Source organism: Schistocerca nitens, chromosome 2 (assembly GCF_023898315.1).
Source record: "Schistocerca nitens isolate TAMUIC-IGC-003100 chromosome 2, iqSchNite1.1, whole genome shotgun sequence".
Taxonomy (NCBI): Eukaryota; Metazoa; Arthropoda; class Insecta; order Orthoptera; family Acrididae; genus Schistocerca; species Schistocerca nitens.
The window spans coordinates 558,349,300-558,364,632 of record NC_064615.1 but is presented as its reverse complement, the minus strand read 5'-3'; the positions used below and the strand labels follow the sequence as shown (position 1 = coordinate 558,364,632).

At 40.4% G+C, this 15,333-nt stretch overlaps 1 protein-coding gene across 1 annotated transcript in view; it reads right to left on the bottom strand.

The window, feature by feature from the left end:
• The window catches only part of LOC126236589 (succinate--CoA ligase [ADP-forming] subunit beta, mitochondrial), an 86,814-nt gene extending 82,704 nt beyond the window's left edge, over positions 1–4,110 (bottom strand). Inside the window, exons 1-4 of the mRNA XM_049946009.1 lie at positions 3,957–4,110; positions 3,454–3,716; positions 3,197–3,359; positions 3,019–3,121 (exon numbers count right to left, since the gene is read on the bottom strand). Coding sequence (XP_049801966.1) covers positions 3,019–3,121; positions 3,197–3,359; positions 3,454–3,716; positions 3,957–4,022 — 595 coding nt within the window. The 5' untranslated portion in view covers positions 4,023–4,110. The remainder of the gene's footprint in view (positions 1–3,018; positions 3,122–3,196; positions 3,360–3,453; positions 3,717–3,956) is intronic.
• Between the last annotated feature and the right edge of the window lie 11,223 nt (positions 4,111–15,333).

Below are 15,333 nucleotides of genomic sequence, written 5' to 3'. Positions count from 1 at the left end.
AATGTGCACTTACAGTGTGTGCAGATTCTGCATAGCATGCGGCAGATGATCACTATTTGTGTGATGAAAGATGGGAAGTGAAGATGACGAATGATGACTGATTATACAAGATGGCAGACACAATGAGAAAACTGTGTTCAATAAACGTAATTACGACGTGGAATGTGTGAAATTATATGGCAGCTTAATCAAATATACTGTGCAGAATGTTGCTGTTGTGGCATTCAGTCTGAAGACTGGTTTGATGCAGCTCTCCACACTGCTCTTTCCTGTGTTAGTCCCTTCATAGAGCTGCATGCCCTCAGAAAAACTAACAGCTCTGGTTTCCCCCTGCTTTCAGCTGTCCACAGTACCAGCACAGTTAGGCCATGTGTGTTATGTTACAAAGCCAGATCAATCATCCAGACTACTGCCACTGTAACTACTAAAAAAGCTGCAGCCCCTATTCAAGAACCACATTTGTCTGGCCTCTCAACAGAAACCCACTTCTGTGGTTGCACCTACAATTTGGCTGTCTCTATCATTGAGGCACGAAAGCCTTCCCACCATGGCACAGGGGCAGGGAGTGTTGTCATATAAAACAGAATATTCCATATTCTGTAGTCTTAGGTTCCTGCATAATCACAACCTTTGAAATCTGAACATTTCAAAAATATACCACAAAGTTTTCAAAACTTTAACTGAGCTACACTACACGAACATCTGCCACCAGAGCAAGTTTTCCTCCAGCCCATCTGTTGGCTTTGCCAACTCAAAATCAAATTATAACATTGGAACACGGAAAAATGTCTGAAGAAATCCTGTTATACTCTGAGAAACATACAATACAACAAATACATACTAAAACCAGTAACCAACTTTATAATACATAATATCCAGGTCTGTGATCATCAATATCGCACTTCCAATTTCGAAAACAAAAGCAACGGATTCACGTGTTCAGCTGTACAGCAAGTTATTAGATTTAGCAATTCTCATTGGATGCTGAATATCACTCAACTGGCTATGACCAACGGACATGAATTGCCAAAGTCAGCACACAGCAAACGACGTGCTAACTCCAAAGTGCACTGTAATCCAATAAAAGTGCATCACAAATGAATGTGAAGGTTTAGTTCTAGTCCAAGTAATTGGAAAACCTGTAATAAGATATCTACTCTATGTGATAAATACACTGGAAGCATCAAGTTCATGAAGTAGCACACTTGACATGTCTGACTTGCAGCAAATGATTATAGTTTGTGTGCATACTTCATTCAACTGAATAAACAGGAGTAACCTGCAGCCTCTTTTTTTTTTTTTTCAATTTGTTGCTAATTGAAACTCAATGTTCGTAGAGGTTTATAAGGAATACCAGTTAAAATTGTTAACAAGTGAGGTCTAATTAACTGTTGCTATACTAATGTCAAAAATGTTGCATGTGAAGAATGTCCCAAGAATATAATCACAACTTTAGCTATTGAGAATGCATTCAATGTAGTATTAAATGAGTCCCAAATGGAAATGTGGAAAGCAGCTGGAGGCAAGTGCAGCAGCAAAAACAACAAATTAAATGCGAAAATGCTGGGTAAACAGCGTGTGCTATGTATGCTGAATGATGATCAAAAGAAAAAACTACAGTCTTATTTTCAGTGCAGCTGATTGTGTGTCCTGGCTTGTAACAATGGACAAGGCTGTCCCTCTCCATACTGGAGGAAGAAAAACAAACACACACACACACACACACACACACACACACACACACACAAGTTTCTGTGTATAGATCTCCAGTTGACAAATGTTTAATGATTTTTCTGTCTCAACGCCCCCTCCTCCCGCCCCCCCCCCCCCGCACCTGTTATGTTAATGTTTACTTTGGTGTGTCCTAACTCATTTAAGTGTCTCTTTCATGATATTCATGTACATGACAAATTAATGGCTGCCTGGCTGGCTGGATAGCACCTACAATCACAGTGCAGTAGGAGCCTTAGGTATCACACCATGGAGAGGAGTACATGTGTGAACTTCACTAAAAGTAAAGACAGACAATGTATCCCAATCTTGAAGCAATTAAATGAAGCAGAAGTTCAGATCTGACAAGGACAGGCAAAGAAATTGTGTACTGTATCGTAACTAACTCAAACTCTATTTGAATGAGAAGGTTCATCAGAATGCACACTGTCAGTATACTCTGACTACTTTGTGATTGTTGACAGACTGCAGTGGTGGTGGTTGTTGGAGGAGGAGGGGGGGGGAGGGGGACAGTGTTTCTGGCGTACAGCCAGCCACACAAACAAGGCTCTGCATGCATTGCCAATACAGAGAGCACAGCACACACATGGTGCTTGAGTAAGAAGAAATATCAAGGTTATTTACTAGCATCGGTGTTACTGAAGAAAACTTAACTACTAAACACGGTCAACTCTTGTCTCTTAAAATAAAGGACAATGAACTGTACTTTTTTTGAAAAAAGAGACAGCATTGGTCGTATATTTTTTACTATTGCAAAATCGATTTTCTGTCACTGAGTGACCATCTTGCTATGTGATTGCCATAAGCTTAGTGACAACAGTGCATCCCAATTTAAGTTATACAATATAGCACTGAAGATGGTCACTCAGTGACAGAAAATCGATTTTGCAATAGTAAAAAATATACGACCAATGCTGTCTCTTTTTTCAAGTATACCTGTTATCTGGTCGTAGTGCACAAGACCACATGGAGTCGCCAATCAATAGAACTGTGCTTTTCAAACAGAAACCAACCTACCATTAGCAAGGAAACATTCCCACAAATCAATATTATCATTTATAAAGTGGACTGAAGAAAGAATTATGGTAATTTATGTATAATTTTTGATAAAATTTTCTGGTAGTGTTGACACATACAAGTACTTTACAAAGTATAGAACATCAAATTTCAATGTACTGTCTTTCATACTGCATTACAAAGATACAAATGTAGCTCACTTTTCAGAATGATCTTACTTTCCACAGACATTAGGCCTATACAACAAAGTCTTTGAATAAAGCATTTTACCTTTAACAATGCTTATTGGCTCATATAAAATAGCTTCAGGATTTTCTGCTGCTACCTCTTCAATGTTGACTCCACCCTGGGATGAAGCTATTAAAACTGGGCCCTGCAATAATTTAAAAGTATCCATATCACCTCTAGAAATGTATCACAATTCACTTTAGGTAAAAGTTACACTCACAGAAAATGCTCGCTCCATCATAATGGCAAAATAATATTCTTTTCTTGGAAATTTACGTTCGGTAACCATTACTGCATTACATATTCGACCCTTTTCTCCAGTCTGTTTCGTTACCAGGTAATCGCCTATCATCTTCCCAGCAATATCTTCTGCTTCCTCTGGTCTGTAACAATTTTGGGCACACGTTAACAACTTATGATAGTTGTAAGGCGATTTTAGATGCAAAAGAATGTGAAACTTAAAACTTCTGTCCTCACGTGTACACCATTCTGACGCCTCCTTTAAGGCCGCCTTTGAATGACCCTTTACCTCTGCCACCTGCCAGAACTTGGGCTTTCAAAACAATGTCCTTCACGTTTAGCTGTTTCGCTATCTTAGCCGCTTCTTCCTTATTCTTTGCCAACCCGAAATTTGGGACAGGTATCCCTGCATCTTTGAGGAGAGTGTAACTTATATGTTCATGTACATTCAAATTCCTTTTTTGCTGCTTCTGAAGAACTGGTGTAGCGCCACCCAAGAACTGTAAAATATAAATATATAATCATAATACAACTATGAAGTTGCTCGTAGAGGCATATTAAACATTCATAACGAATGACATATTAATAATCAACGAAAATTAAGCAATCACTTTCTGGAACGGTCACAGGAAAAAAAACACTTAATTAATTAAAACCATAGACTTCCTGTTCGTTTTCATACTAGGCGAGAGCGAAATACTCTGTACCCCGTACTGTAGTGTTTACGATGCATAACGAACCTTAGGGGCAGTTTTACGAGAAATTGCTTCTAAGACAGCACAACCCTGGCGTAACATAGTCGCCATCTCCCACTGTAATAAAGCCCGATAGTCACCTTTCAGCCAAAGGTCGAGCAAGAAAATATAATCGGGCAATGGTCAGAGAGATAACGCATTAGATGTGAAACCGATCCATAGACCTTAGATAACAAAGGTCTCTGAACCGATTCCTGACGAGTGAACAATGAAACAAAGTTCTAAAGGTCAATAACATAGTTTCGTTCTGCAGAAACAGCGTCGAAAGTATCCTTGTCCTATGGAAGTAGCTTAAGCGAGCTTATTAGTTACCATAATTGTTTCCATCTTCTGTGGATCATAAATGCGACATAGCGTTATGATACTGAAGTAGACAATTTCGCAATTAACCCATCTTCTCGGTGAAAAATAAGGCAACATGATGACCATTTACATGCTTCCGTAAGTTTATTTTTTCATGCATAGACATTCAGTGTTTTGTACTCTCTCTCTCTCTCTCTCTCTCTCACACACACACACACACACACACACACACATACAGAAATTCTATGGAGTAAGAGTTGTCAAGCAGACATAATTTCCGACTGTGTTTAAATTTGTTATCCATTAAATTCTTTACAGCGTCTGGTAGGCGATCAAAGACTTTTGTAGCTGAATACTTCATTCCTCTCTGTGCCACACTAAGCCTGATTGATAAGTAGTGTAGCTAAATTATTTTTTTCTTATAGTTTTATATTTATGAACTTTATTGTTCTTTTCAAACTGTTAGTCATTGTTGACCAGGAACTTCATGTAAATATTCTGTGAGGCTGTTGTCAGTTAAGTCCATCCGCTTAAGGATTTAGGTGTAACGACAGCACCTATTATCTTAATTACGCGCTTCTGTGCAAGAAACACTTTTTCTCCTTATTCTAATTCAATTTGAACTTGTAAATTATAGATTGGACCATATGAGCAACAGAGTGTCTACACCTGCGTCTTATAGCACATTATATTTTTTATTATATCTGTAGTACCAACACCAGCTGGAAGCATGTAGGTGGCGCTGATAGTACTCGGTTTTAACCGGGACGTATTTCCTTACCGGCGCTTCAAAACTCAAAGTTACTACCTTGTGAGAGAATGAAGGAAACATTTTTTATATAATCAGCGAAACAAGTTGGTCATTACTATATTTATAATACAGATATTTTCATTCTTCAAGTTAGTGTTCCTTTACGGATTATACGCGACGTGAATCGGCATAAAATATCGACTGAAATAATAAAAAAGATCGGTAAGTGTTGACAATATAACGTCGATTCATACCTGACGGAACGAAACGTCCAAATATTCCATAAAAATTCACTAAAAGGCAGCATTCACAAAGGCCGTTAACGGTAACGGGACGTTAACGTTTCATGGGAACAAAGTTTTGACGCTGGTGGCGGGATTGTGGTACAGTATACTAAAGTGGGAAGTTAACCTCTATCATCGTGATTGTACGTCTTCTTAGTCCTTACTTTATCGTTTGAGTTGTTTTCTGCAAATATTTCATGACTACCGGTACTTGAATAGTTTTTCCACGAGCGATCTTCCGTGGGGCACGTGATCTCGGTGACATCGGAGCCTAAAGCCTAGTTTACATGGCGACACTCGGATGCACCCAACTGCACTACCGTCCAATGGGCATGTGCGGCGCGCGTTTACGCGACTCGTTGGTAAAACTGAACATTCTAAGCTTGTTCCAACTTCGGTGACACTTGTTTCACGAGTCTAGAGATTATGTTTGTCGACAGTTGTAAACAAACTGAAGTATGAAGTGGGAAACGGAGAAAATTGTTCGCTTATTGGATATCTGTGCTAGGTATAGGTATTCGCGGGATTTAAATGCTGTTGACTATAATAACAAGCAGCTGCGTTGCTGTCCATGAGACAGTCATACGTGATTTGAGCATGATGGGTTCCCAGCTAGCACTCAAGCTTATTTCACGGTGGATATTGAGTTTAGGTTCAGTTGAAAATTCAAGATTGAAAAATCAACCTGTTACACAGCTTATTTCAAGGTGGATATTGAGTTTAGGTTCAGTTGAAAATTCATGATTGAAAAATCAACCTGTTACTCAGTTTACATCAAGCTGTAAAAATTTAGCTTGAATTAAAATAATTTTCCCAAGCTTGAAATAAACTGTAATTTCCCTGGAAGGCTGTACAGCAGATGCGCGCGCAGTATAGCTTCCATAGATGTCCACGGGAAGCGCCACAAGCGTTTATAAGCCTTGCACTGACTCTGCTAGGTTTACGGCCATTTTACTTTTGTGACGCGCGTTAATGATTGTTGACTGTTGTGAAGTTTGTTTTATACTGGAAAATAGTTCGGAAAGTGTGTGGCGTCCCCTGCCTTACTGCTACACTGGGTCTGAAGAAGATATATAGTGTATTACAGGCACGTTGGTGCATTTTTCTCTAGTGGTACATTAATATTACAAATGTTAAATATTATTACGTAACGTAAAGAAATATCATATTCTTTTACGTAGAAAAATTGAGCCTGGATGAAAGTGAAATGGATTACCAGCTAAGAATACATATTACAAGTTGTTCAGCACCAATAAATTAAAACTTAATGTTATTTTACCTTTTTAAAATCTCGCCTTTTTATATATATCGCCCTATTACATTTGTTTACTTGTAGGTACTCACGTGTGTCACACAATGAATGAATAATCGTGAAGTGCGAAAATTGTCTTTGCGAATACAAATAGTAATGACATGGTGAGCGGGAAAAAGTGCTCAAGAACCAGTCACTACATAGGTGTCAGTCTTTTTTATTTACGTAGCTTTGACTGCTCTTCATCTGCTCTTAATTTTGTTGTTCCCTAGGTGAAATAATACTGCGAGGCCTACAGGTACTTTTTAATTTTATTGTTATTTGTAATGTGGCTGAAATCTAAAAAAAGGCAATATTAAAATATGACAAGGAGAACATTTTTTGTTATTTTACATATCAGTTCCACTGAACTGGTAATTTCTTAAATTCATTTCGATTTCATCTTTTATTTCATTTTGATTCAGTTTTACTCACCAAAAAATAATTGTGGATAGAATAAAATGTCTACATTTTTCTAAGCCGTAGTTTCCTTATAAGCTTACAGTATGAGGTGTATATGATTTCAAGTAATTGTTTCTTTATAATTCAGTTTAAATGGCCCTGAAACTGTTAGAAATAGTGACGTGTGGCTTCTTCATGAAGTCATCGCAAAATTACCCAAATATCATCTTTACTTTAAAAATTTCAAACAAAAAGTTATTTCAAATAACTTTAAAAACTCTTTGGAATGAAGTCACCAGAAGCAGCTGCTTACTCAGTGACGTTTATACTAGTTAATGATTTTTACTGCATCAGTGACTTTGAAGTTATTTTGCTAATCTGGGGCATAAATTATATTTAGGTTGATCAGTTTAAACTTTTTACATTTTTTATGTTTAGGTATGGCTAACATTTTCTTTTATCTTTTACAGGATCATTATACTGGCAGAAGTCAGCGATATTTGATCCTGCTCTGGTCTGTGTGCTGGGGCCGAAGGGGCTTCAGAATAATTAAATTTTAAAATAAAACAATTTTAAACACTTTGAAAATAAAAAAATTAAACATACATGTCTTGATAATTTTTTTCACACCATTTCCATTCTGGTATTTATTTAATTAATTAGGTTCAATAAATTCAGATTAATAATTATGTAACTTAAAACAAGCTGTAAATACCAGGCTGTATTCCACGTGTGTAGATACAGCTGGAGCCAAACTTGATAAGTCAAGCTTGAAATATAGCTTGAACTCTGCCAACTTTGATGTTTGTTTCAAGCTTGAATCCAACTAACAGGCCTGAATATTCCAGCTTTGATCAAGCTTATATACTTGAACTTTACATCTGGAAACAAGTTTGAAACCGGCTTACTGTGCTATCTGGGTTGAAACTGTCTGAGCTATAGCGCAAAATTCTTTCAATTAGGAGTACGTATAAAAATGAATTAAGAAAAATACCGGCATGCAAAATACTAGGCTATGGAATAGCTTGCTTCTACAAAACTAAAACCCCTTGGTTTGAGTTGACCAATTCTCTTTTAACGAAAATTTTTAACAGGAGGAAAAGCTATCGAATCTGAAAATTTGAATTCTTTATTCAATATTTATTTGTTTAAAAGCCACAATAGTGCTTCCTCATTCAGAAATTGATGTGACTGAACTTCGAAATGTTACTACAGCACAGATTAGTCTTCAAGAAAGTAGTTTTCAAACCATTCTCTCCTTGATGTGGCCTGCTTCGAATAATATTGCAGCTTTGTATTTATGCTCCTCCTCGTTCCTGACTGGTAAACCCCATTATAGACATTCTCCTGGTCTTTTAGCTGTGGTTGTACATACTGTTGGGGAGCTATTTTTCTCTAAGGAACTCGTCCAGGTAGCAGTGACAATATTGTCAACTATTTCTAGTCCTAATGGTATTGGCTTATCCTGCAAGCGAAATTAGGAAACCATAATTCCGAATGCATTTTTCACAACACAGCGAGCTATATCCTTTCTTTGAAACTCAGTGGACCTTATGTTAAAATGGAAAAATACTTTGTTCATGTATCTAGAACACTCCCACTTGAACATATGTTTTTCAGATACTGAACGCATAATGGGTTAGACCATAATGTTTCGCCACCTTTTGAAACTTGTTCTTGTTGAGAGGCTCAGATTTCACACTGGTGACATTTTTGGTGGAAAGTTTAATAGGTCTGGTATTATCATAAAATATCACAGTTAGTTTTAGTTTTGTAAAAGATTGTATTTCGCCCATCAGTGTCCTGATCCACCGAGCTTCTTGGATAGTGGAGGATAAGGTCAAATATTTAGCTTCCATGGTGCTCAAAGCAACTGTCCTCTGTCGCTTACCTGACCACGATATCATTCTGCCCATTAGTTTAAAGCGACTTCCAGTGATGGAATGTCTGCTTTCCAGCTCCCTTTCCCAGTCTGCATCACTGTACTCTTCTAAATTTACATTTCACGTTTTAGAATACTTGAGCTTATAACCAGTAGTTTCCTTTAAATATCTGCATATTCTCTTGGATGTCATCCAATATTTTTCTCTTAGATCACTTCAAAACTTGCTTCAGCTTTTGAACAAGTGTAATGTCTGGTCTGGAAGTCTGTGCTGAGTATAGCAGACTTCCTACAGCTCCCAAGCAGGCCATACTTTCCTTACATTTCTTGTCCCCATTCGTTATTAACAGTTTTGAGTTATTTTACATTGGGGTAGAAATAGGCCAACAATTTTCCATACTGAACTTTTCTAAGATTTTTCTTAGGTACAGAGATTGATCAATCCATAATTCTTCTCAGTTGGTACTTCTTTGAATCTTCATGCCTAAGTATTGATTAACTTCCTCTAAGTGATGCATATTAAAGTCTGACCATAATTTTTTTTAATAAAGGTCTATTTTATTTTCAGTATTGGTCAAAATGAAAAAAAATCATCTAATCATATGGCCATGATCGTAATTTCTTCCTTAATTCTTTCACACGTAGGCGGTGGGCGCGAAGACTTCTGACACCAAATCTGTAGGTGCCCTGGTGGTCCCGGTCACCTACGGTGGACTGGAGGCCGAGTGGTGACCTCTCCAGTTGTCAGGATACTAGGAAATGACTGTGGACGCGTCAGAAACGCCAAAGAAACATTATTAATTCATGACACCTTTACTCCTGCCGAGTACAATGTGGCCCGCATAGCACAGGCTGGCTGAGCTTGGTGATATCAACGACCTTCCCCGAGTCCTCGCTGACTCGGAGCGATGACACCAGCTCCGGGCCGCTCCAGTCTTGCTAGCGCAGCGCCGCGTGCTGTGACGTAGCGGAGGAATGCCCTTACTTCGGCCGCGCCTGTCTGGCGGCGCCCGGCTGGTCGGCCGGCTCGGCGGCAGAAAGCAAGCCGCCGCGCGTAGGATGCTCCAGGTTGGAGTCTCGGCGCTGTCGACACGAGAAACGTTCTCGTAGTGTGGAGTGTATTCTGTCCCACCCCGTCTTCTTCCCTGCACCTCCTGGTGGCTCGTCCGCAATGGACGGGTGGAACGGGCTGCAATCCCCCAGCGTCGTCGGCTCACCTGGTTGTGATGCACAGTGCCTAGGCCCCACACGATCTCGACGACGGCTCACTGATGTGGTCAGTATTGGCGGCGAGCGAGTCTGCCGCGATGTCTGCTAATCCTGGGTTGATGATTGACAGCGGCAGCAGAGAGGACCAAAGCTGGTACTGTCGCCTCACATCTGCTGTTGGATGGGCCGCCCTTACTGCAACATCTCCTTAATAAAGATTAACATGTCGATCACCGAGCTGAGCACTACACAGCAACCCAGTGCACTTCTAACTGCAAGTCTAACTCCGAGAGACTTGTTGCTATCAAAGCTGGCGCATTTAAAGGAAGCACAAGTGACCTCCTGACGTCATGCTTGTTTGTAATGAACGCATTTGTTCCACTTATACTGCTGACTTATCTGTCGTACTCGCCCCTTAGGTGTTCTTGTGACAGAGTTACGTGTTGTTACGACAGACTTACGCGAAGCTGTGAAATGCAGTACAGCTGACGCTATACCTCTGTCTTACACTCTACGAAAGTCTCCATCTAACTCAAACCCGCATGCAACGCAACTCTCTCTCGCCTGCTGTGTGTAACCAGGCCATTACCCCTGCGTGACGACACATTCCGATACATGTGCAATCTTCTCACCTCTTGGCTAACCTTTCCACGTTTCCAACTCTTTACTATTCCACGACACTACACATCCCCCTCCTTTAAGAAAATTCGTCCGTTGTGCACGCCATACTTCCTTATACTCGACAGGTATCTTACAATTATTCCTTCAACACTGTCAAACTTTTCTTATCCGCTAATAATCTATTTACACTTAATACTGATTCCAATCTTATCATTGGTTAGCTATTTATATTACGTTCCACTGTTTCCAATCCATCCCATAGGTATTTGATGTACGGTTGTTATTTCAGAACGAGACATCATTTTCCATATACAAAAGTAAGCTGCACAAATAAACACTAGAACTAAGATTATGCTAGTCGTTGACACGCCAAATATAATTGTGTTTTGCTTACGTTTCTCCCGATATTGCTGCACATGCTGCAGTAGTCGATTAACTGAGATCTGCTCTTTTTCTGAGATAATCAGGCTATCTAAAGATTGTAGCAATGTGGGATCCAAGGACTCGTTAATAAACGTTAGATTCTGGCGAGGCAATATGTGTGGTGGTTCCTCTGGATAATACAAGATAGGCTGTGTCACGTTAATCATTGTTGTACCCATGCAAGTAGCTGGTAGGTGAAAATGCTTCCCCACTATTTCCCATCCAGTGCCATTAATCAATAACCCACTGCCCTGCAATTGAAGATTCGATATATCTGTCAATCTACCATTTCTGTAACAAGTGTCAAGTACGGTCTCTAGTTCAAACACAGAGTAAATCCAATGTTCCCCAACTTTCTGAAATTTTGGTCCCAGAAGTAACACCTTCTTTTCGCATTCTAAGGTTCCCATATTCCCCAAGAACAACTGCATCTCACACGAATTATTGTGGGTTGCCACCTCCTTTGCTGGAAAAATAGAAACACTTCCCCTGAAACAGTCTGTCAAATCTTCCGTAGACATTACCACATGAGCACTCCTCCGTCTTGACACTAACAACACTTCCCGAATTTGCACTTGCATCCACTTCCCAAGTGCACCCCCATCTAATTGGATACAGGTGTACTGTATAACACTGGTACCGCGAATTGATACCCATCACTGGTATTTGCAATTCTACGTGTATACTCGCCTGATCCGTGATTACTTTCACTTTAGACATGCGATAGAATAACGGTAAATTCCGCTTCGCCAGAGGCATGACATGACGCACCCCTTCCAAGAATTCTTTCTGCGCTTTCAGCAACGCCTTCAGCATCTGATCTGGACCTAACAAAGTGGCACTCAATTGTCCATGCACTGCGTGATGCATAGCTTCATATAACGTTTCCAATTCGACATGCGCATCATCCACCCTGTCTGCTAATGCCCTCAATAAAGCTGCTGCTTGTATTTTCCCGTCTATTCAGCTCAATCTCGCCTGTATAGCCTCTATATCCCCATTCAACACTTTTCTGGTATTTTCTGCATACCGTTCCAGGTCTGATGTCAACTACCGCACTGTTCTAGTGACATTCAATATCCCCTGCTCCATGTTACCTATACGTGTCGTGTGCCAATCCACTTTCGACTTTGTCTCCTCCACCAACTCCTGCACCTCCCCCACCATAGTATTTAAGCTCCTTATATCTTCCTCGTGCGCTGTTCCAAACACTGTTTTCAGCAATTTTCCTCTTGCGAACGAGCGTTCGCGGGACCACTTATGTTACTTGTTGCAGCTGCCTTCTCAGCTTTTCGTATGAGAGCTTCAATTCCTGATACTCGTTCTGTATGTCTTGAAACAACCCCTCCTTCTCCGTGGCCGCCTGTAGCGCTGTAAAGGTATCCTGTAGTGTCCATACATCATTCCTCACTCCCCATATATTATACGTGAACACAATTGTCCACCTGCGGCTTGACAATACCACATCTAATTGTCTTGCAAACAAAATTCCCTTGTCTAGTGATTGCACCAGCACCACCTCTCCTCTGCAACAGTGTAGCAGTACCAGACTGACGAAAAGTTTCCCGGCCCACATCCTGGCACGGCACCTGAAGGAAAAGGAAGCCATGTCAATCGATCCCTTCCATACCATATCTAACACACACAAATGACAAGCAAAAACTACACATACCCTATTACCTAATAACAATAAATACGACATGTTCCTCCCCGAGGACACTTAATCTACTTATCCCTTGACCTAAGTTCGTAAGGAACTTTCCTCTGCTGTTCTTTTAGCTTCGGTACCCTCACACCCTTTGTTACTGCTGGAGGAATCTGCGATAACGCATCCACTGTGCCCTTAAACGGCTTAATCCTACTCACATGAACTACTGACGACTTTTTTGGTAACTGCAACTTTACGTTCACTGGAGACACTATTTCATTTACCTGGTACGGTCCAGAATATTTCGTCAAAAACTTCTTCGTTTTACTCTTCGGAACATAAGGATTAGCCAACAATACTCATTAACCAATTCTGTATTGCGGCAGTTTATCTGTTCTTTGCCCAATACTCTCCTGTTTCTCCAAAGCTTTAGTATTAGCACGCCGTACTCTTTGCCAAATCTCTCTCAATTTCTTGGCGAAATTCTTGACTGACTCATCCTGTGAACCTACCTGAGGTTTGAGCACATCAAATGGTGATGGCATTTTACGACCATAAATTACCTCATACGGAGAGAGCCCCATTCCTGTATGAACTTTCGCGTTATATCTGCTTGTCAACAGATTTGAATACACGTCCCAATCCGTGTGTTCTGAATTTACGTAATGACTAATCATCTTAACTAACGTCCTATGAACCCGTTCTGTTCGTCCATTCGACTGAGGATGAAATGGGCTTGTCCGCAATTTCTTAACTTTCAATAAACGGCATAACTGCTTCATCAGCTCCGACATAAAGTTACTACCCTGATCTGTAATTATAGTATCAGGCACACCATACTTCAGCAACCAGTTATTTACTAAGGCTTGCGCAACAGTGCTTGCCTTCTGATCTGGAATAGCTACCATTACCAGGTATCGGGAAAAATGATCTAATATTGTTAATACGTATCGATTACCCGCTTGGGTCTTGTTAAATGCTCCGATTACGTCTAATCCGGTGAATGCGAATGGACGATCCGCTTCAGGTAGTCTCTGTAACTGAATTTTCTGATGACTTAAATCTGCTCTCTGCGAACACGGTATACAATTTTGCACATACTGCTCCACATCATTGCGACGTGTCTTCCACCAAAACCTTTCAGCTACCCATCTATCAGTCGTTCTTTTACCACCATGACCCGACAATACATGGTCGTGTGCTTGTTTCAACACTTCTTCCCTCAGCGACTCCGGTACTACGACGCGTAGTCTGCGCTTCGTCTTCCTGCAAAGTGACCCATCCTGCATTTCAAACTGCTGTTGCGTTCGGAACAATTGACACTCTCTGTCAGTGAGTTGCGCCTTTATCCACTCCTTCTCACTTATGCCCACAACTTGTACAGCTGCTGTTTTTCTACTAAGTGCATCTGCATTCGTATGTTTTACCCCTGGTTTTTGAATTACCTCGTAGTGAAATTCACTTAGTTTCAGTGCCCATCTCGTTAAACGACTCGAAGGATCTTTCAACCCCAACAACCACTTCAATGCTGCGTGATCTGTAATCACCTTGAACTTACGCCCATATAAATAACAGCGAAAATACGAGATACCGTAAATCACTGCTAACATTTCTTTCTCTGTAGTTGAATAATTCTTCTCTGCCTTATTCAGTTGCCTGGAAGCATAAGCCACTGGATGTTCCTGTCCATTAACCCTCTGAGAAAGAATACAACCTACAGCAATATTACTAGCATCACAAGATAGTATGAACTCTTGTTCGAAATCAGGAAGTATCAACACTGGGTCTGATGTTAGTATCTGTTTGAGCTTCTCGAATGCCTCCTGACACTGTGCTGTCCATTCAAACTTTACACCTTTCTTTTACAATCCCGTTAATGGATGTGCAATTTCCGCGAACCCCTTTACATATAGTCTGCAGTAATTACGTAAACCGACATATTGCTGAACTTGTTTAGTGGTCTGTGGTACTGGAAAACCACGCACAGCCGACGTTAGACGAGGATCCGTTCTTACCCCATCCTGACTGATAATATGCCCAAGATAAGTCACTTGCGTCTGAGCAGACTGACATTTCTCGACATTTAGCGTAAGATTTGCCGCTCTTAGCCTACTAAATACTTCGTTCAGTCGTTCCACATGCTCTTCTATATTACGCGAAAAAGTAACAACATCATCGAGGTATACCATAGCAATCTTCGGTTTCAGTCCCCAAAGCACACCATCTAACAGACGCTGGAAAGTAGCAGGAGCGTTTTTCAACCCAAATGGCATTTTGCGATACTGAAAGTGACCAAGGCTTGTTGTAAAGGCCGTCTTCGGTCTATCCTCGAGACTTACTTCTATCTGATGGTACCCACTCTTTAGATCTAGTGTCGAAAAATATTTACACCGACCTAGGTTGTTCAATGTTTCCGTGATGTTCGGTATTGGATACGCATCTGTTACAGTTCGTGCGTTCAAAAAACGACAGTCACAACAAAACCTATACCTTTTAGTACCGTCCAATGACTTCTTAGGAACTACCACTATGTTGGCGCCGGCCGAAG